The 22,500-nt window shown below is 42.6% G+C and overlaps 1 protein-coding gene across 9 annotated transcripts in view; it reads left to right on the top strand.

Moving 5' to 3' along the window:
- LOC127000324 (heterogeneous nuclear ribonucleoprotein L-like) overlaps positions 1-22,500 on the top strand; it is a 268,424-nt gene that overhangs the window by 77,029 nt on the left and 168,895 nt on the right. For 7 of the 9 annotated variants that reach the window (XM_050863912.1, XM_050863918.1, XM_050863914.1 and 4 more), the window contains one exon: positions 2,862-2,915. The exons of the other annotated variants lie outside the window; for them this stretch is intronic. In XM_050863912.1, coding sequence (XP_050719869.1) covers positions 2,862-2,915 — 54 coding nt within the window. The remainder of the gene's footprint in view (positions 1-2,861; positions 2,916-22,500) is intronic. 9 annotated transcript variants of the gene reach the window in all.

The raw sequence follows: 22,500 nt of genomic DNA, 5'->3' as shown, positions 1-22,500 counted from the left end.
AGAGGGAGGGAGGGGGAAGACTATTATGTATAAACTACCTCAAGATTCATTATTTACGTTCACTTTCCTCTTTGGCTATTGTTCATTTTGTTTTTCTTCGCTAGTCTTTTTCGCGGAGGTAATGACACTGTGGGAAAGAGTTTTATGGTGGTGGTGGGGGGGGGGGGGGCTGTTCGAGAGAAAGGGTGAGGGTGAGGGAGGAAGTGTGTGTGTGTGTGTGTGTGTGTGTGTGTGTGTGTGTGTGTGTGTGTGTGTGTGTGTGTGTGTGTGTGTGTGTGTGTTCGTGTTCGTGTGTGTTTGTTGAAACTTTAAATTCACCGCATTCAATAACGTGTGTGTGTGCGTGTTTGAGAGAGAGAGAGAGAGAGAGAGAGACGAAATATCAACCTCCATCAACGTCAATCTCTATTCTTCCTCCCACTCAATTTTTACCTCCATTCCCTCCGTCTCAAATTATCCCTCTCATTTCATCTGTTCCGCTCTCCTTACCTGCCTCTTACCTGTCCATTTCCACACATTTGTATTGCTTTATTGTGTCCTTTCCACCACCTCCGTTATTTTTTTTTTTTACATGATTTAAGCAAGAAATAAAATCCTTCCACGATCTCGTTAATTTTCTACTTACGTTATTATTTTTTTGGTATTTTTGTTATGATGAAAGTATAAGAAAATAATTACTTGACACCACCTGTCCGTTACCTGTATTATTTTTATCAGGTTGTTTTATAATGATGGTTAAAACAGTAATCTGCTTCCCACCACTTATCTCATTATTCTATTACCAGTTCCGCTTTTGTCATTGTTTTGTTGTTTTATAATGAAAGGAAAACATTAGCTTTGATTCCTACCTGTCTCATTATTGTCACCTGTACTATTTTTGCCAGTTTTATTATAGTGATTGGGTAAAAGTAATCTCCTTCCCACCACTTTCATTACCCTACTGCCTACATTGTTTTTGTCATTGTTTTGTTGTTTTATAATGAAAGGGAAAATTTAGTCTGATTCCCACCTGTCATTATTGCGTCACCTGTACTATTTTCTTCATTGTTTTTATGGTGATTGTGTAAAAATAATCTCATTCCCACCACTATCATTATACTCCTGCCTGCGTTGTTTTTGTCATTGTTTTGTTGTTTTATAATGAAAGGGAAACATTAGCCTTGATTCTCACCTGTACTATTTTCGTCATTGTTTTTATAGTGATATTTTGTGTTAGAATAATCTCCTTCCCACCACTATCATTATACTACTGCCTGCATTGTTTTTGTCATTGTTTTGTTGTTTTATAATGAAAGGGAAAAATAAGTAATTCCCACCTGTCATTATTGCGTCACCTGTACTATTTTCTTCATTGTTTTTATGGTGGTTGTGTAAAAATAATCTCATTCCCACCACTATCATTATACTCCTGCCTGCGTTGTTTTTGTCGTTGTTTTGTTGTTTTATAATGAAAGGGAAAGCATTAGTCTGATTCCCACCTGTCTCGTTATTCTAATACCTGTACTATTTTTGTCAGTGTTTTTATGATAACGTTAAAATATGAATATGCTTCCCACCACTTGTCACGTTATTCTTGTACCTGCGTTACATGTGTTCTCTGCAGCCCTTTTCATTATTCGACTACCAATGCTATATTTTTGTCATTTTAACGTTTTTTCCCACCATATTCTATTGTCTCCGTATTACTTAACATTTTTCGTTCTCTTCTCTGATACCTGAACTGCGTGATAACCTTGGAAATTATTACACCTGCCTAATTTTACTGCCTGTGAATTCCATTGTTCATGATATCGTATTCCATTACCAGCTCAATCACGTACACTCATTCCCATCGTCTATACCTGAACTGCGTGATAACCTAACACCTGCCTAATTTTACTACCTGGGAATTCCATTGTTCATGATATCGTATTCCATAACCACCTCTATCACTTACACTCATTCCCTTCGTCTATTCCTGAACTGCGTGATAACCTTGAGCATCTTGCCACCTGCCCTTTCTCACCTGCGTTACCTGTACCACGTTTTTGTACTTGTTGCATACCTACTCGTCTGTTTGTATGTATATGTATTTGTACCTTGATTATTACCTACGTACTCTACCTGAAGTGCGTGATAACCTTGAGCATCTTGCCACCTGCCCTTTCTCACCTGCGTTACATGTATGACGATTTTGTACTTGATGCATACCCACTCCTCTGTTTGTATGTATTAGTACCTTGATTATTACGCACGTACTCTTACCTGAAGTGCGTGATAACCTTGAGCATCTCGCCACCTGCCCTCTCCCACCTTTGTTATCTGTACCATGTTTTTGTACTTGTTGCATACCTACTCCTCTGTATGTGTATGTATTTGTACCTTGATTATTACCCACGTACTCTACCTGAAGTGCGTGATAACCTTGTGTACGTCTTTTTGATACTATGTGCGTCTTTTGATAATCATGTATACGTCTTTTGATAACTGTGCGTCTTTTGATAACCATGTATGCGTCTTTTGATAACCATGTATACGTCTTTTGATAACCACGTACGTCTTTTGATAGCCACGTACGTCTTTTGATAGCCACGTACGTCTTTTGATAGCCAAGTACGTCTTTTGATAGCCAAGTACGTCTTTTGATAGCTAAGTACGTCTTTTGATAGCCAAGTACGTCTTTTGATAGCCGAGTACGTCTATTGATTGCCAAGTACGTCTTTTGATAACCACGTACGGCTTTTTGGTAGCCATGCACATCTTTCGATAACCACGCCCGGTCGTCTTTGTATGGTAGTCTTTTGATAACCATATATGTCTTTTAATAACCTTGAGCCTCTTAGCACCTGCCCTATCTCACCTGTTTTTTTCTCTCTTTCCAGGTGAGTAGCGAGCTGATGGGGGAGGCGTGCGAGACTACAGGAGAGCCCAACCCTGTGAGTACCTCCCTCAAGCGGGACTTTTCCACTCACTTACCACTCACTCACTCACTCAACTCACTCACTCACTCACACGCACATGCACCCAAACTCAGTTTTTATATCTACTTTTTTTTTTCTGTACTTTTTTTCTTCTCGACTACTTTTACTACTTCTACTATTTCTGCTGCTACTGTTTTTATTCTACTACTACTACTACGACTTCTACTATTTTGTTCTATACGTGCGTGCGTGCGTGCGTGCGTCTTGCTTGCTACTGCCTTGCTATGACGCTTCTGGCCGCCGCTGCACACACACACACACACACACACACACACACACACAGTTTTTTTACGTACACGTTTTCTTGCACACATTTGTCGTCCACACGCACATGCACGCACGGGTTTGCATTCACCTCTTGGTACACACACACACACACACACACACACACACACAGAGAGAGAGAGGTAGACACACAAACACAGGTGACAGACAACAGGATGGAGACGCGATAACACACACACACACACACACACACACACACACACACACACACACACACACTCGCTTGAGCTTGGATGGTCCCGAAGAGATTGTATGCCCCCCCCCCCAAAAAAAAAAAAAAAAAGTAACGCCCCTCACCCATATTTTACTTCACGTTTGAGTACATTTATTATAGCCCACCCTTTTTCGACCCCCCCCCCTGCCCCCCAGCACTCTCCTGTAGCTCCCCCTCGCCCCCCCTTGGTAAGTAAATAAGAAAAGAACCCACCCTATTAACTTTGTGTGTGTGTGTGTGTGTGTGTGTGTGTGTGTGTGTGTGTGTGTGTGTTCATTTGTCCCCTTATCTTCCTCCTCTCTTCCTGTCTCCTTTCATTCCCCCTCTGTGTGTGTGTGTGTGTGTGTGTGTGTGTGTGTGTGTGTGTGTTTTGGGTTTTTGCATGCTGTTAGTTTTCATTTTGTACATATTTTGAGTTTTATTATATGTGGATGGTGTTTTTCTGTTTACTATGTTATTGACTATATTTCATTGTATTTCTTTGTATATAATGATGCTCCTCAACCTGAAAACTTATTATTGTGGCTCAGAGTGACATTAAAATCCGTATTACTAAACATTTCTTCTTCAAAGTTCACATATTTGACAAGGCTTTCGTAGGAGTTTTTGGCATTTCCAGAATTAGTTTTATGACCCTGGTGGTAGTTTGACCCTTCTTCTGTACCAATGACCTGAAGAAACACTCACTAGAACCTGACTGCCCCCCACCCCCCCCACCCCCACTTGACCTTTAGAAATAGCTGATGTGTAAAGGGAAAGTGTCTTCTGATACCAGCCTAAGAGTATTACCATTATGCCTTGTTAATTTGGTACTGTTCCATGTCGTATTCTTTATTCACGTGCAAAATTATCGTAAAATTAATATATTTCTTCTCTAACCACAAATGAAAGTAATTGTAAAGGAAAAAAGAACAACAGCTCCTTTTTATTTTATTTCGTTTTATTTTTATTTTATTTGTGTCGTATATGATCAGTGTTTTGGTTTGACATTGGTGTAAAAAATGAGATATATATTTTTGTTTATTTATTAGTACATTTCAACCTATTTATTTCTTCAACCATTTCTCTAACTAACTACAAATTAAAATAGACGGAAAAAATAACAACAGCTTCTTTTTATTTTGTGTATTTTGTTAAGTTTTGGTCGAGCATGGAATTATTTTATGACTTTCGTGTTAAAAATGAGATGGACATATTTTTTTATTCATAAGTACAGCTCAAATTATTTCTTTAACCATTTCTCTAACTATATATAAATTAAAATAGACGGAAAAAATAACAACAGCTACATTTATATTTTGTTATTTATTTTTGTCGTGTATGGAATTATTTTATGTTTGAAGTTTGTGTTTAAAATGAGCATATATTTTTCTGTTTATTTATATTTTGTTTATTTTTGCTTTTTATTTATTCTTTTTCCTCTTTTTCTGAGTGAGTCATGTTGGGATGTAGTCACGAATATGGAAGGGATGTGTCATTGAAATTGTGATGAACGCCTCTCTCTCTCTCTCTCTCTCTCTCTCTCTCTCTCTCTCTCTCTCTCTCTCTCTCTCTCTCTCTCTCTCTCTCTCTCTCTCTCTCTCTCTGTGGGTGTGGTTGGGTGTGTGCGTGTGTGTGGGAGAGAGAGAGAGAGAAGAGATATAAGGATTTTCGGATGTGGTTAATTTTTCGTGGTGGTGGTGGTGGTGGTGGTGGTGGTGGTGATGATGATGATGATGATGATGATGATGATGATGATGATGATGGTGGTGGTGGTGGTGGTGATGGTGGTGGTGCACAGGGCGGCACTAGACTCTGAATGAACAACACGATCATTACCCTTCTCTCTCTCTCTCTCTCTCTCTCTCTCTCTCTCTCTCTCTCTCTCTCTCTCTCTCTCTCTTCTCTGGGTGTGGGCGGAGATGTCTTGTCACACCCACTGCTCTTTCTCTCCTCCTCCTCCTCCTCCTCCTAATTTCTGGCAGAGGAGGAAGACAGTTTTCTCTCCTTCCACTTCCTCCCCTCTTCCTCCCTATTACCCTCTCCTCCATTTTTATTCCTTTCCCCTGTTTCTCTCTCTCTCTCTCTCTCTCTCTCTCTCTCTCTCTCTCTCTCTCTCTCTCTCTCTCTCTCTCTCTCTCTCTCTCTCTCTCTCTCTCTCTCTCTCTTCACTTTTAGCTTAGTCTCTCCTTTATTATTTCTTCCCTTCTATATTTCTTCATTCCTTCTTCCTCCCCTCTCTTTATCCTTCTCCTCTTATCGCTTTATTCCTTCTCATATTTCTTTTTTCTTTTTTGGCATCCTCTCCTTCCCCTCTTTTTCTTTTCTTTCCTTCACACCTTCCTTCGTTTCCTTCCTTTCCCTGATATCCATTTTTTAACCTTATATTTTCTTCCCTTTTTCCTTTTTAGTCATCCCCATTTTCCTTTCCCTCTTTTTCCTTCTATCATATTTCTTTCCCTTCATTCCTGTATTTCCACTTCTTCCTTCTCTCTCCCTCTCGTTCTCTTCTCTGTTCCTAGTTTCCTTCTCTGCATTATCCGTCTACTTGTATTCCTTATCCTCCTCTTACTCTCCTTTCCTTCCCTTCTGTTTCCCTTTCCCTTTCTCTCTTTTCCCCTTCCCTCCCCTTCCCTTCCTCTTCTCTTCCCTTCCCTCCCCTTCTCCTCCTTGCCTTCATTAAGTCTATTTTTAAGTGTGTAACGTGATCCTAAAATATTATGCCGTTCAGTTAATGTGTCAGAGAGAGAGAGAGAGAGAGAGAGAGAGAGAGAGAGAGAGAGGAAAACACGTGTACCGATAAAACAACCAGACAAGCCGTGTAGGTTCGAGTTGCTAGAGAGAGAGAGAGAGAGAGAGAGAGAGAGAGATTAGAAAGATGTAAGGCGCGAGCTGAACATTCTCTCTCTCTCTCTCTCTCTCTCTCTCTCTCTCTCGGGATAGTGTTGAGGAGTAAAGTGGCGGCCATCTTGTTTTCCTTAGCGCATTGGGCAGCTTACGTCTCTCTCTCTCTCTCTCTCTCTCTCTCTCTCTCTCTCTCTCTCTCTCTCTCTCTCTCTCTCTCTCTCTCTCTCTCTCTCTCTCTCTCTCTCTCTCTCTCTCTCTCTCTCTCTCTCTCTCTCTCTCTCTCTCTCTCTCTCAATTGTCGTTTCTTTGCTCCTTGATTTGGTTAATAGATGTTTTGGGAGCGGAGGAGGAGGAGAAGGAGGAGGACAGAAGGAAGGAAGAGAAGGAGGAAAGAAGGGAAGGATGGAAGGAAGAGGAATATAAATGGAGGGATGCAAGGGGAGGAAGATAAATAAGGACGTAGAGGAAGAGGGGTAGAAGAAGAAGATGAGGAGGAGGAGGAAGAAGAAAGGTAGATACAGGAGAAGGCAAAAAAGAGAAAGGTTAAGGGATTTAGAATAGGATAATATAGGAAGGAAGGAAGGAAGGTAGAAGGATTTTAACAGTAGAAGAAGAAGAAGAAGAGGAAGAAAAGGAAAGTGAATTGGAGGGAAACAAAAGAGGAAAAGGAAAAATCGTAAGAAATAATCAAAATGAGAAGATAAAGACGAAATCTGCATAGGAAGAGGAGGAGGAGGAGGAATTGAAGAAGAGGATTAAGGAGGAAACAAGAGTAAAGGAAAGAAGGGAAAATTTGCATAGGAGAGAAAGAGGAGAAGGAGAATGACAATAAGAGTGAGGAAAAGAGGATTCTATAATAAAGAGGAATAAGAAAAGGAATGGGGAGAAATTAAACAAGAGGAAGAGGAGGAGGAGGAGGAGGCGAGGTAAATACAAGAAGAGGAAGAGGAGGAAAGAGGAGGATGAAATAGAGAAGCAGGAGGCGAGATAAGAGTAAAGAGGAAGAGGAAATAGGAAACAGGTTGTGAGGAAGAGGAAGAAAAAGAGAAAGAAGAGGCGAGATAAGAGTAAAGAGGAAGAGGAAATAGGAAATGGGCTGTTATGATGGAGTTAAAGAAAATAGGAGGAGGAAAGGAAGGGAAGAAGAGGAAACAAAACCAACCATAAGAGGAAGAGGAAAGAGGAGCTAATGGTGATGGTGGTGATGATGGTGGTGGTGATGGTGATGGTGGTGGTGATGGTGGTGGTGGTGGTGGTGATGGTTATTGATTTTAGAGTTGTGGCTCTTTAACGCGTCTCCTGTGTGTGTGTGTGTGTGTGTGTGTGTGTGTGTGTGTGTGTGTGTGTGTGTGTGTGTGTGTGCCGCACACACACACCTACCTATGTTAGCCGTCCTCTTGTAGCCATGGTAACGCTTTGTTCTCTCTCTCTCTCTCTCTCTCTCTCTCTCTCTCTCTCTCTCTCTCTCTCTCTCTCTCTCTCTCTCTCTCTCTCTCTCTCTCTCTCTCTCTCTCTCTCTCTCTCTCTCTGTATACCTTTTGCCTCATCACGCTCCCCTCGTCCTCTTTTTTTTTTCTTTTTTTTTTCTCCTCCTCCTCCTCCTCTTTCTCTTCCTTCCCTCTTCTTCCCCTCTTCTGCAGCAAACCACACTTTTCTCCTTTCTTCCCTTCCCTATCTTCCTCCTCCTCCTCCTCTCTCTGTTAACCCTTCTCCTCCTCCTTCCCCTCCTCTTCTTCGTCTCAATCAGTCCTCTTCTTTCCTCCCCTCATCAGCTTCCCTTCTCCCCTCTCCCCTCCCTCATTACTCTCTCTCTCTCTCTCTCTCTCTCTCTCTCTCTCTCTCTCTCTCTCTCTCTCTCTCTCTCTCTCTCTCTCTCTCTCTCTCTCTCTCTCTCTCTGCCAAGGGAAGCAAATGTTGAGGTTTGGGGAGAAACTTAACTATTCCCTTCTTTTTCTCCCCTCCTCTTCTCCCCCCTCTTCTCCCCTCCTCTTCCCTCTTTTATTCTGTTCTTCATTCCCCTCTTCTCCTCTCTCCTCCTCTTCATTCCTCTCCTTCTTTCGTCTCCTTCTTTCCTCTCCTCTTCATTCCCCTCTTCTCCCCTCTTCTCTTCTCCTCTTCTATTCTTTCCTCTCCTCTTCTCCCTTTTATTTATCTTCGTGTACCTCGTTTGTCCTCTTTCACCTCCTGCTTCGCTTTTCTTCTTATTCTGTTTTCTTCTCATTTTTCTTCTTGTCTTCTTTATCATCTTTCTCCTCTCCTATGTTTTCCTTGCTTCCATCTTTTCTTTATTTTGTTTTTCTTAATTTTTTTCTTTCCTCTTACATTCTATTTTCTCTCTCTCCTCCTCTTCTCCCGTTTTGTTGTCTCATTTATTTGTCTCCTCTTCCTCCTCCTCCTCCTCCTCCTCCTCTAACGATTTGTTTTCCATTCGTTCCGTCTTTCCTCGCTCCCTTTTTTTTTCTTGTTTCCTTCTCTCTCTATCTCTCCTCAGCCTCCTTCCCTCCCTCCCTCGCCCTCCTCCATCTCCTTCCCTCCCTCGCCCTCCTCTATCTCCTCTTCCTCCTCCCCCTTTCCTTATATTTTCCTTCATTTCCTTCTTTCATATTTCTCCTTTCCTCTTCCTCTACCTTTTCCTTCCATACTTTCCTCCTTTTCTTCCCATTTTCTTCCCCCGCTCTCCTTTTTTCAATTTTCCCCTCTCACTTTCCTCATTTTCCTCCCTCACTTTCATAATTTTCCTTAATCTTTGCATTTTTCTCGTATTTTACTTCCTTTTATTTTCCTTTTTCTTCCAGTACTATTTTCATTTTCCCTTTTCTTCCCTCATTTTCTCTTCTTTCCTCTTTAATAATTTTTTTACGTCCCCTTTTCCCTTCTTTCTTTATCTTGTTTTCCTCCTTCCTCTTATTTTCCTCTTCATTTTCCCCTTTTCCTCCCTTTTTTTCCTCTTCATTTTCCCCTCTTTTCCTCCCTTTTCCCCTGGTAGGATTTGTGTCGGATGAATTTTTAAGGAGTCGCTGCATTTCTGATTGTGAGGAAAATTCTCTCTCTCTCTCTCTCTCTCTCTCTCTCTCTCTCTCTCTCTCTCTCTCTCTCTCTCTCTCTCTCTCTCTCTCTCTCTCTCTCTCTCTCTCTCTCTCTCTCTCTCTCGGCACCTTAATCTCCCTCTTTTTGGGGTCACATCGTTAAAAGGAGGAGGGAGGAGGAGGAGGAGGAGGGAATAAAAAGAAGTACAGGAAGAAGATAAAGAGGTATCACAAGTAGCAATTAAAGTAAGAGGAAGAGGAATAAGAGGAGGAGGAGAGAGGGAAGAGGAGGCAGGTTTTTTGGCAGCAGTAGGAGGAAGAGGAGGAGGAGGAGGAGGAGGCGGCGGCGTAGGAAAACTTTGATAGTAGGAATAGGACGAGAGAAGAGGAAGAGGAGGAGGAGGAGGAGGAGAAACTTTGGTAGCAATTGGGAGGGAAGGAAGAATGGAGTGGAGGAATACTTCAGCAAGAGTAGGAATGGAGGAGGAGGAGGAGGAGGAGGAGGAGGAGGAATGAGAGTAAAAAAGTAAAGTGAGATAAGTTAGTAGTAGTAATAGTAGTAGTAGTAGTAGTGGTAGTGACAGACCGTACGTTGAAACCCAAAAAAAGTAAACAAAATCGTAAGAGAAGGGGAGAGGGGAAGGAGGGGAGGAGGAGAAGGGGGAGGGGGGAAGGTGTACCTGCGTCCTTATTGATCGTTCGAGGTCACCTACATCACCTGGCCATTACCTTGCTACAGTAGAGGTCGGGGGGGGGGGCAGTGGGGGAGTGTACCTGAGTGTGTGGGGCGTGGGGGGAATGGGAGTGTAATTGTACCTGTTTGTAAGGGGGGAGAGGAACGCGGGGAGGTTACCTGTATGAGGGGAAGGGGGTTAATCTGTGTGTAAAGGGGAGAGGGGTGTATTAGTGTGAGGGGAAGAAAGGGGAGAGGGGGAGAGTGTTTTACTGTGTGAGGGGGAAGATTGAAGGGGAAGGGGGGGAGGTGTGGTTTCAAGTCGAAGGGGGTGTATATGTGAAAGGGAGAGGGAGAGAGAGGAAGATGGGAAGGGAGGGTAAAGGGGTGAAGTAGTGAGGGGAAGGGTGCATAAGGGGATGAGGGGAAGGGGTGGATGGATATGTAAATGGGAAGGAAGGGGGAGATGGTAAGGGAAAGAGTATTTTAAGGGGTTAGTACACAAGGTAAATTAGCAACAAAAAGGGAAAACCAGCTCTTCTGTAACGGTAAGAAGAAACAAAGGGAAGTGAATCATCTAAGGGGAAACTAAGGGGAAGATGAGAGTATTATTAATCAAGGTGTAAGATGGTGGGGAAGGGAAAGTTTGTATACATGGAAGAGGAAGGGGAAGAGGGAGACGTGGGATAAACAGGAGGGGAGGAAGACGAGGGAAAGAGACTAGGGAGATAAGTGTTTTTATTATGTTTTTCATGGAGTGGAAGAAGGAAATTGGAAGCGGGGAGGGGAGAAGAAAGAACAGGGGGGAAAGGAGAGGAGGAGAGAAGAAGGGAAGAAAGAAGGAAGGAAAGGGATGACAGTGAAAACGTTGAAAGAAGAAGGAAATAAAGGAGGGAGAGAAGAAAGAAGATGTGAATGGAAGAGAGAAAATAGTAGAAAAGATGAAAGAATGAAGGAAGAAGAGGAAGTAGAGTAAAAAAGGGTGGATAAGAAAAAGTACTGGAAAAGGGGAGAGGAAGAAGGAAGAAAAGAAGGAATAGAGAAGGAAAAAGGAGGGAGAATAAGAGAGAATAGTAGGAATGATGTAAATAAAAAAAAGAGGAGGAGGAGGAGAATTAAGTGCGTAAGTGGAAAGAATAAGTAAATACAGAGAAAGAAAGGAGAGAGAGAGAGAGAGGAAGTGGAGAGAAAAGTCAACACGATAAAGGAGGGAGGAAAGAAAAAGAGGAAGGAAGGAGAGAAGAGGGGAAGAGAGAGGGGAAGCTTTTTCTTAATTTCTCTCCCTTTTCGTTTTTTCTTTCTCCATTTTCCCCTCTTCCCCTTCTCTTCCCTCGCATCCTCTCCTTCCCCTCTTTTCCATCTTCCTCCTCCTCCTCCTCTTCCTTTCATCTTTCTCCTCTCTTCCCATTTCTTTATCTTCCCTTCTTCCTCTATTCCTCTTCCCTATCATCCCTTTTTCTTCCTTGCCCTCTTTCCTCTTTTCTCCTCCCCCTCCTCCTCCTCCTCCTCTTACCTTTCTGTGACCTACCATGCCTCCCCTCCCCTCCCCTCTCCCTCCCTCTTCCCTTCCTCCCTGTTCCCTCCCTTTCAACGCCTACCTCTAGCTTATGCCTATCTCCCTTTTTTATGCTTATTTGTGCTCCCTTCTCTCCCCTCTCCCCCATCATTCCCTCTCCCCTTCCTCCCCTCTTCCACTCCTTCCCTCCCTCCCTCCCTTATTTGTGCTCCCCTCTCTCCCCTCTCCCCCATCATTCCCTCTCCCCTTCCTCCCCTCTTCCACTCCTTCCCTCCCTCCCTCCCTTATTTGTGCTCCCCTCTCTCCCCTCTCCTCTTCCTCCCCTCTTCCACTCCTTCCCTCCCCACACCCCATCTCCTTTTTCTCCCCCACTTCGTTACCAGAAAAGCCTCCTTCCCTACACACTTCCTCCCCACTTCCCTTCCCCACTCCCCCTTCTGTTCTCCCCACCTTGTTATCCTCCCCTCCCCTCTTTATTCCTGTATTTAGGGGGGATCGTTGTCTCCCCCCTTTCTCCCTCTCTCCCTCTTCTCCATACCCTTACGCCCCTCTCACCCCCCTTCCGTACCCAGACACCCCATTACCCTTATCCTACACCCCTTCCCTCACCCCCCTTACAACCCAGACACACCATCGTATACCCTTATCCTACACCTCTTCCCTCGTCCCTTCCGTACCCAGACACCCCATCATATACCCTTATCCTACACCCATCATATACCCTTATCCTACACCTCTTCCCCGTCACCCCATCATACCTTATCTCTCACCTTTTCAACCCAGACACCCCATCAACATACCCTTATCCTACACCCCCTCCTCCTTGTCGTCACCCCTCCCTCCCCCTCCCCCCTTTTGCTACTATCCAGACACCCCAATATGATCTCTTCCTCCCCCCCTTCTCGTTACCCCATCCATCACCCCTCTCTCTCTCTCACCCCCTCCTTACCTTACCCTTTCCAAAAACCTCACACTCCCCTCCTCCTTACTCCCCAAACACCCCAATATACCCCCCTTTACCCTCCCCCACCTCCTTCCTCACCCCAATATCCCCTCTTTCTCTCCCCTCTTCCCTCACCCCTCCTCCCCTCACCCTCCTCAATACCTGTCTTTCTTATTTAGGTTCTACTCGTACTCCCACATTCACCCCCCCCCCTTCTCCCCCCGCCCCCCAGGAACGCCGGGTAGGGGGCAGAGAGAAAGTGCAGGAAGAGATCAGGTGACGCACTGGATCAATGTTGTGCTGGTGCTGCTGCTGCGTCTCTCTCTCTCTCTCTCTCTCTCTCTCTCTCTCTCTCTCTCTCTCTCTCGCTCTCTAGTTCACCTGTGTACGTGTGTGTGTTTGTGTGTTTATCTTTTTCATTTTTTTTCATTTTCTGTTAATTAGTTTTCTTGATTTATATTTTTTTCCTTTTCTCTTAATTATTTTCCTCGTTTTTTTTCCCTGATTCTTCTTCCTTTTCCTTATTTTTTCCTTCCTTTCAGTCTTTTATTTTTATTATCGCGTTTTATTCCTTCTCCTGTCAATCAAATTCTCACCTTTATTATTTAGTCTCATCCCCCCACTCTCTCTCTCTCTCTCTCTCTCTCTCTCTCTCTCTCTCTCTCTCTCTCTCTCTCTCTCTCTCTCTCTCTCTCTCTCTCTCTCTCTCTCTCTCTCTCTCTCTCTCTCTCTCTCTCTCTCGCTCTCGCTCAGGTCTAATCCCAGGGCTATTACAAGGAGTCAACGTGTGTGTGTGTGTGTGTGGAAAATAGTAGAAGAAAGGAAGTGGAAACATGTAATAATAATAATAATAATAATAATAATAATAATAATAATAAGAAAAAAATGAGAATGCTAAATAAAGCCGAACTAATTATTATCAAAACATTACTAATAAAAAACACAGGTCAAGCAAAATTATGAAGAGTAGTAAGATGAGAAGTGTGTGTGTGTGTGTGTGTGTGTGTGTGTGTGTGTGTGTGTGTGTGTGTGTGCGCGTCAGAATTCATCGAAACACCAGGCCGTTGACCGATCGCTTCTGGCGGCCCAATAATAGATAGTTTTTCATGCTTTTGATTGGCTCAGACTTGTGGTAGTGGTGGTGGTGGTGGTTGCTGTGTTGTGGTTATAGGTGGTGGTGGTTATGGTTGTTGTTGCCGAGGAGGAGGAGGAGGAAGACAAGAGGTTAAAACAGGAAAGGGGAAATGTGAAACGTGAAAAAGAATTGATTTGGAGAAAAAGGATTGAGGTGGAGCGAGAGGTGGAAACAGAAGGAAAGAATGAAGGGTGGAAGAGGGAAAGAATACATAGAAGTGGGAGAAGAGGGGAAAAAACAAGGATGAGGAGATTGACGAGGATAAGGAAGAGAGGGAAGAAGGAGACGGAGAAGTGGAGAATGGGGTGGATAGAGGGGAGCTGTGGTGGAAAAGGAGGAAGGGAGGAAAGTAAGAAGAAGGGAAGGGGAGAAGAAGAAAGGAAGAGAGAGAAAGAAGAAAAGAAGTTGTTGTCGTTGTTGTGGGTGGTGTTTTTATCTATATATTATTACTATTATTTATTATTATTATTATTGTTGTTGTTGTTGTTGTTGTCATTCCCAGTAAGGTCTGGTTTGCCTGTCTAACCTCTCTTATCCTTCCTCCATCCTGTTTGTTTACTTTTTCCCGCTCGTCCCTCACCTCTTATTTTTTTTCTTCTCCTTTATTTTGTTTTCTTATGCTTTTTACTTTTTTTTTTTCTCTTCCCAGTAAGTTCATGTTTACCTGTCTAACTTGTCTTGTCCTTCCTCTATCCTGTTTACATTTTCCTCTTCGTCCTCCAGCTCTTCTTTTTTCTTCTTTCTTCTTCTCCTTTTATTATGCTTTTTACTTCTCTTTTTCCAGTAAGGTCTTGTGTACCTGTCCAACCTGTCTTGTCCTTCTTTCATCCTGTTCCTGTTTACTTTTTCCCTCGTCCTCCATCTCTTATTTTTTTCTTCTTTCTCCTTCTCTTAATATACACTTTATTCTTTGTCTTCTTTTTCTTCGTGTTTTTTATTTCATCTTTTCATTTTTCCGTCTTTTCTTTTACTGTTTCTCTCATTTTCTTCTTCCTCTCCTGTTCTTTCTCTTTATCCTCATGGTTTTTATTTCATCTTTTCATTTATTCGTCTTTTACTGTTTCTCTCATTTTCTTCTTCCTCTCCTGTTCTTTCTCTTTACCCTCATGGTTTTTATTTCATCTTTTCATTTTTCCGTCTTTTCTTTTACTGTTTCTCTCATTTTCTTCTTCCTCTCCTGTTCTTTCTCTTTATCCTCATGGTTGTTATTTAATCTTTTCATTTATTCGTCTTTTCTTTTACTGTTTCTCTCATTTTCTTCTTCCTCTCCTGTTCTTTTTCTTTATCCTCATGGTTTTTATTTAATCTTTTCATTTTTCCGTCTTTTCTCTTACTGTTTGTCTCATTTATTTCTTCCTGTACTGTTCTTTCTCTTCCCATTCGTCTTCTTTTTATCATTATTCCTATTTTGACTTATTACACTTTCCTTCCCCTTTCTCTTTCTGTTGCTTTCTCCTTGCTTTATTATGACTTATTTTATTATTATCGTCATCTTTATTCTCATTTTTTATTGGTGTTTTGATTCGGTTATTTTCTTACACTTCCTTCCCTCTTTCTTTTGTTATTGATTTCCCTTCGTTAGTGTTTTTTCTTCATCTACCTTTTCATCATCATCTTTTTCTTCATTTTCTTCGTTATTCTGATTATTTGATTCCATTACACGTGTTTCACTCTTTCTTCTTTTTCTTTCCTATGCTTCCTTCACCTTCCTTTTCATCACCATCATCTTCATTTTCTTCCTTTTCTTCTTGTTATTTTCATTATTTTATTCTGTTACACGTATTTCCCTTTTTCTTCTTTTTCTATTTATTTTTATTATTTTATTTTATTACACGTATTTCCCTTTTCTTCTTTTTCTTTCTTATTCTTTCTTCATCTTCCTTTTCATCATCATCATATTTTCTTCATTTTCTTGCTATTTTGATTATACTCTGTTACACGTATTTCTCTCTTTCCCTTTGTCTTCTCTTCCTTCTTGCTATTTTGATTAGTTTATTTATCACACACGCATTTCCCTCTTTGTCTTTCTCTTCCTCTCCTTGCTATTTTTATTATTTTATTTATTACTCGCGTTTCCTTCTTTATCTTCTCATTTGTCTGCCTATTATTATCGTTTATTACTGTCATTACTGTTCCTCGTGCTCTCCTTCTCCCCTCTCGTCTCATTTGCTGCGCCGCGTCCCAATTTCTTTGCCGCTCAGCTCAACAAAGATGGGCCGAAGTCATTCCCATCCCTCTCCTGTCTCCTCTTTCTCTCCCTCTCTCCCTCCCGCCCATCCATCTCACCCTCCCTCCCTCCCTCTCTCCCTCCCTCTCGCACTACTGTCGCTTGTGAGGAAGAATTTTACACTTGCTTCTCAGGCGACACGAGAGAGTGGACTGCCGCTTCTAAAGATATCATATGCCTGGGGGAGGGAAGGAGGGAGGGAGTGGAGGGGTAGGGAGGGTGAGGTGTTAGGCTGACGATGTTCGGTACGTAAGAAGGATTGTGAGGTTAGGATAAGAAGGATGGAGAATGGAAGTGGTTAGGTAGGGATAAGTAAGGAGTGAGGTGTGAAATTGGGTTTTTTGAAAGGGAAGGTTGAATAAGGTAAGGAAGGAAGGTTATGAGGTTAGGTTAGGGAGGGAAGGAGAAAGGAAGGGTTAGGTAAGGTTTTAAGGAAGGGTAGGAGTGAGGTTGTTAAGTTGGGTTATTAGAATGGGAAGGTTAGGTAAGGTAAGGTAAGGAAGGTTATGAGGTTAGGTTAGGGAGTGAGGGAGAAAGGAAGGGTTAGGTAAGGTTAAGGAAGGGGAGAGTGAGGTTGTGAAGTTGGGTTATTAGAAAGGGAAGGTTAGGTAAGGTAAGGTAAGGAAGGTTATGAGGTTAGGTTAGGGAGGGAGGGAGAAAGGAAGGGTTAGGTAAGGTTTTAAGGAAGGGTAGGAGTGAGGTTGTTAAGTTGGGTTATTAGAAAAGGAAGGAAAAATGGGGAAGGTTAGGTAAGGTAAGGTAAGGAAGGTTATTAGATTAGGGAGTGAGGGAGAAAGGAAGGGTTAGGTAAGGTTAAGGAAGGGGAGAGTGAGGTTGTGAAGTTGGGGTTTTAGAAAGGGAAGGAAGATGTAATGGGAAGGTTAGGTAAGGTAAGGTAAGGAAGGTTATTAGGTTAGGGAGTGAGGGAGAAAGGAAGGGTTAGGGGTAGGGTTAGGTAAGGTTAAGGAAGGGAAGGAGTGTGTTTGAGGTTAAGTTAGGAAGTAAGAAATTGAGAAAGGAAAGGAGAGGTTAGGTTCGATAAGGTAAAGAAGGATTGAACATAAGACGAAGGTAGAAGTGAGGTTAAAGTAGATAGGGAGGGAGAGATGAATGGAAAGGTTTGGCAAGGTAAGATAGAGGAGTAAAGAAAGGAAGAAGGCAAGATAAGGAACGTAACAGGAGAGAGAGAAGGGGGAGGAAGAGGAGGAAAGTACGGTAATGAAGAGGGAAGGAGTACAGAAGATAGGAGGAGGGAAGGTGTACAGAAGATAGGAGGAGGAAAGGAGTACAGAAGATAGGAGAAAGAAAGAAAATGAGAAAGAATGGAATGAGGAGGAAAAATCAGACAGGTAAACTAGGTGGCTAAGCAGAAATGAATGGTCAGAGAGAGAGAGAGAGTGTATTGGGGAAGGTCAAGGTATAAATTTGTGTGGTTTAAGCGATTAAGATCAGAGTTACTTGGGTGAGGATTCGTTTCTTTTATAGGAGGAGGAGGAGGAGGGGGAATGAGGTGTTTGTGGAAGAGGATAAGAGGGTGGAGGAGGAGGAGAAGGGGGAGGGAGGGTAGATGTAGAAACAGAAAAAGGAATAATGAGAATATGTGAAAAAGAAACAAAGTGGTGAAGGAGGAAGAGGAGGAGGAGGAGGCGAAAAGGAAAAATTAGAAGTATGTGAAGAGAAACGAAGAGGAGGAGATGGAGGAGGAAGGTGAGAGGTAAAAACAGATAAGGAAAAATGAGAAGAATGTGAAAAGAGAAACAGGAGGAGGAGGAGGAGGAGGAGGAGGACGCGAGAGGTAGAAACAATGGAGAGAATGGGACGTCTGGGTGAAAAGAAGAAACGAGGAGGAGGAGAGAGGAGGGAGGTGTTTGTGGAAGAAGAGGAGGAGGAGGGTGAGAGATAGAAACAAAAGGAAGAATGAGAGAAGTTTGTGTGAAAAGAGAAGAGAAAAAAAAGGAGGAGGGGGAAAGACAAAAAATAAAAAAAGAAAGAGAAAGAGAAATACAGTTTTTAGGAATGAAAATGGATAAAACAAATAAATGGAAAGTGGAAAGAAAGGAAGAAAAAGGAGAGAAAGAAAAATATTGCAGAATTGAGAGAGAGAGAGAAGACTAGAAAGGAAAGAATTGGATTATGCAAACGAAATAAAGTGAGAGAGAGAGAGAGAGAGAGAGAGAGAGAATACATATAACAAGGCATTTAAAACAAGTAAAGAAGAAATAATGAAGTAAACACGAATGATGATGAAGATGATGGTGAAGAAGAAGGGTATGGAATGTATAGTGTTAAAGGTGATAGGTGGTGGTGATGACGATGGTGATGAAGATGATGGTGCTGTATGCATAAGAGAGGATGGTGTGTTTAGGGCATACTGATGGTGATGATGATGGTGATGGTGATGGTGTTGATAGGTAAGCGCGAGGCTGTTGGTCTTGGCGCTACACATGGAAGTTCTTGTCACCATACCTCCGCTAAGCATCCCATTCCTCCTCCTCCTCTTTCCTCCCCTTCCTCTTCCCTCCTCCACCTCCCTTCTTCAACCTGTTACCCTCCTCTCCCTCCCTTTCCTTACCTTCCTTTCCTTCCCCTTCCCTTTTCTTAGTCCTTCCTCTTCCCTCCTCCACCTCCCTTTCCTTACCTTCCTTTCCTACCCTTTCCTTCCTTTCCGTTCCCTTTTCTTCCTCTTCCCTCCTCCACCTCCCTTCCTCAACCTGTTACCCTCCTCTCCCTCCCTTTCCTTACCTTCCTTTCCTTCCCTTCCCTCCCCTTCCTCTTCCCTCCTCCTCCCGTTTCTCTCCTGTCTCTTCCTCAACCTGTTACCTTCCTCTCCCTCTCTTTCCTTACCTTCTTTTCCTCCCCCTCTCCCTTTTCTTACTCCTTCCCCTTCCTCTTCCCTCCTCCTCCCCTCTCCCTTCTGTTTCTCTTCCTCAACCTGTTACCTCTCGCTCTCTCTCCCTTTACCTCCCTTCCCCTTCTCACCTCCTCTCTTTCCCATTTCCCTTCCATTTTTTTTCCCTTCCCTTCTCATCCTCTTCCCTCCTCCTCTTCTTTCCCTTCCTCTACCATTTACCTCTTTTCCTTTACCTTCCTTTTCTTTCTCCTTAACCTTCCCCTTTCCTCCTCTTCTCTATCGTCTACATCCCATTTCTCCTCCCCTGCCCTCCCCTTCCTTTCCTCAGCCTCTCATCTCTCTCCATTTACTTACCTTTCTTAACCTTCCCTTTCCCTCTATTTCTCTCCACCTCTTACCTCCACTTTCCTCCCTATCTTCTACCTTTCTCAATCTCCACCTCCTTTCCGCTCTCCACTTCTACATTTTACCTTTTTTTCTGTACTTCTCTTCCTCTTTCCTGTTACCTCCATATCTGTATTCCTTCCTCTCCTATCCCTTCCTCTCCCTTCTCTTTCTCCTTACTTCAAGCTCCTCTTCTCACTTTCCTCTTTGCCTACTCCCCCCCCCCTCCCCCCCCCGTATCACTTTCTCTTCTTGTCTCCTTCCTTCCTGTATTTATTTTCCTTCCTCCTCCTCCTCCTCCTCCTCCTCACTGCCACGCAAGAAGTACCTCTATTTCTTTTTATTTTTTTTCCCTTACCTCCTGCCTTGCTTTTTTTTTATTTTTTTTTTTTATCCGCGTTCCATTCCTATTTTCTCTGCCTCCTCCTCCTCCTCCTCCTCCTCGCTGCGTCTGCCTGTCTTCTATTTCTTTTTCTTTTTTTCTTTTACCTCGTCTTGTCCTTCTCATTTCTTACCATGTTTTTCTTTTTCCTTCTGTTCTCATTTTCCTATTTTCTTCCTCTCCTCCTCCTCCTCCTTTCTACTTTTCCGCTTTATCTTCCTCCTTTATTTTTATTTCAGCCGTTCTTTCTTTTGTTTCCCTCATATTTTTCCTTTAATTCCTCCGTCATTCCTTTTCTTTATTTCTTCCTCATTCTTCTTTTTCTTATCACTCCTTGTTTCTCTTCCTTTTCTCCCTGTTATTACCTCTTTTCTTGTTCTTTTCTTTCTTCATTTCCTTTTCCTTTCATTCCTTTCCTCTTATTTCCTTCCTTTTCTTTCTCTACTAAAACCCTTATCCTGCTTCCTTTCCTCCCATTTTCCCTTCCTTCCTTTCCTCCCATTTCTTTCCCTTCATTCCTTTTCTCCCATTTCTTTCCCCTTCTCTTATTACGTTTCTTCCTTATTCCTTTCCTCCTTCATTTCTTTTTCCTTTCATCCCATTTCTTTCCCCTCATTCCTCTTCCTCTCTTTTTTTCCTCACCTCTCGTCATGTTTATTTTTATGCTCGTGTACGCGGGGAAGATTTTATCAAGTCTAATTAATGTTTTCCTCTCTCTCTCTCTCTCTCTCTCTCTCTCTCTCTCTCTCTCTCTCTCTCTCTCTCTCTCTCTCTCTCTCTCTCTCTCTCTCTCTCTCTCTCTCTCTCTCTCTCTCTCTCTGTATAGGCCTAAGGTAAAATTAGTCTTCCGTTTGCCTATGGGATGAAAGGCATAGTAAATTGGAGGTGAAGGTAAGGTAAGGTAAGGAGGGGGGGAGGGGGAGGGAGAGTTTGTTTTCGTAGCAGTTGTAAGGCTGATAGGTGGGTAGGTGGTCTCTCTCTCTCTCTCTCTCTCTCTCTCTCTCTCTCTCTCTCGCTCTCTCTCTCTCTCGCACGCTCGCTCGCTCTCGTTCCCTCTCTCGTAATTGATTAGCACCTTAGGATTCGTGTTTGCAACCTCCTCCTCCTCCTCCTCTTCCTCCTCTTCCCTTTTCCTATCCTTCCCTCCCTTCCTCTCCTTACCTCCTACGTTTCCTCCTCCTCCTACCTTTTCCCTAGTCATGGTACCCTTTGCTTCCTTTCTCTCCCCTTTCTTCTCTCCAATCCTTACTCCTCTCCCTTCCTTTCCTCCCCCCTCTCTCCCTTTCCCTCCTCTTCCCCTCTTTCCCTCCATCTTTAACTCTTCTTTTTTTCTATCTTTATCTTGTCTTCTCTCTTGTTTTATGTTTCTTCTTACTCCTCCTCCTCCTCCTCCTCTTCCTCTTCCTCTCGGTCTTCTTACGTCAAGGATATCATATTTTTCTTGTCAAATAAACAACTTATCTGAGGTCTCGTTTTTAACTAAGGATAATAATAATAATAATAATAATAATAATAATAATAATAATAATAACAATAATGGTGATAATGATAACGGTAAGAACTAATAAATTTTAAACTTTGTAACTCTAAGCTTGTTTTTTTTTGCATGTTTTCTAATTATATTCAGCTTAACTTCTTTTTTTTATTTACGCACTCACTTTGATCACCATTTTTTCCATCTTTAACCAGTTTGTAATGCAGCCTTTTTTTATTGTAACATTTTTATAACATTTGCAGATTGTTGGATGTTCGTATGGTGGGGATGTATCGTGTTTCTCATATGTTCTTTCGTACGTTCTTCACTTTTTCATTTTTTTCGTTCGTAATTCAAATTCTTCGTGTACAGGTTTAATATCACGGTTCTTTTCTCTATTTTCATTGTTCCCCTTTTCGTTCCTTCATTCGTCCAAGGCCTCCATCATTCGCTTATTTTTCTCTTACGTTTTTTGTTTCCTTTTCGTTTTGTTCTTTCCTTTTTCGTTTTTTCGTTCGTAATTCAAATTCTTCGTGGATAGGTTTAATATCACGTTCTTTTCTCTATTTTCTTTGTTCCCCTTTTTCGTTCGTTCATTCCAAGGCCTATATCGTTCCCTTATTTTCCTCTCACGTTCTTTGCTCCCTTTACGTGCTCTGTTTCCTTTTCGTTTCGTTCGTTCATTCACCCAAGGTCTACATCAATTGTATTTTCATGTATTCTCTTTCTTTGTTTCCTGGTTCCAAGGGCGGCCACGTGCACAGGTCTGCCAGTCATTATATTCTTAGGTCTGGGTGTAGGTCTGAGTCTGGGTCTTGGGGCTCACGTAACACTGGCTCTCTGGGAAACTGCAAGGACTCGCATGTTCAAAAGCTCGGGCCTCTCCGTACAACTGTTTTCAAAGGCCATAGAGAAGATATAAGGTTCCCAGGAGTGCTTTCCCGTCCATGGCGTAGAAGCCTTGTCAGATTACCACTGGAGACATGAAAACCACCCAACATGTAAATTTCTATAAGTACTACGATAGCCTTGTAAATTTGACGCTTATTAAGGAGACGAAATGTTTGAGATAATGCGATCTGTTTGTGGGACAACGTGTGGCTGCCTATAAATACTACTACTGTTACTTCTACTACTACTACTACAGTGTTCTGAACTACTACTACTACTACTACTATTACTGCTACTACTACTGTGTTCTGATGTGCTTTGGCATGTGACATTCTTTTTTTTTCTTCGTTCTTTGTCAGCCCTCTAGAGAGTTTCTTGCTAACCATTATGCGGTGACGTGTTAGCGGCCCCGTGATCCAAATGGGGGTTGGCACACCTGTTTAAATGGCCCTCTAATTCTTGCGGCCAAAGAGCCAAGCCAAGGACGAGGCGAAAGAGAGAAAAAAAGTATATAAGTAAATACACCAAAAAAAGTGATCCGGTTCCGTGGGCGAGTATCTTGAATATCTCCATTGCGCTTTTGTGAGTCATAGGAAGGAGGAATTTCAGACAAGTGCCTTCTGGTTAACTCTCGCATTTGGAAGTTGGACAGTATACCGTAGAGATGGAATAATGATACCGGTGGCACGAGGAAGTTGGACAGCTAATAGGGG

The sequence above is a fragment of the Eriocheir sinensis genome, chromosome 18 (assembly GCF_024679095.1).
Source record: "Eriocheir sinensis breed Jianghai 21 chromosome 18, ASM2467909v1, whole genome shotgun sequence".
Classification (NCBI taxonomy): Eukaryota; Metazoa; Arthropoda; class Malacostraca; order Decapoda; family Varunidae; genus Eriocheir; species Eriocheir sinensis.
This window is presented reverse-complemented; position numbering and strand designations above follow the sequence as displayed.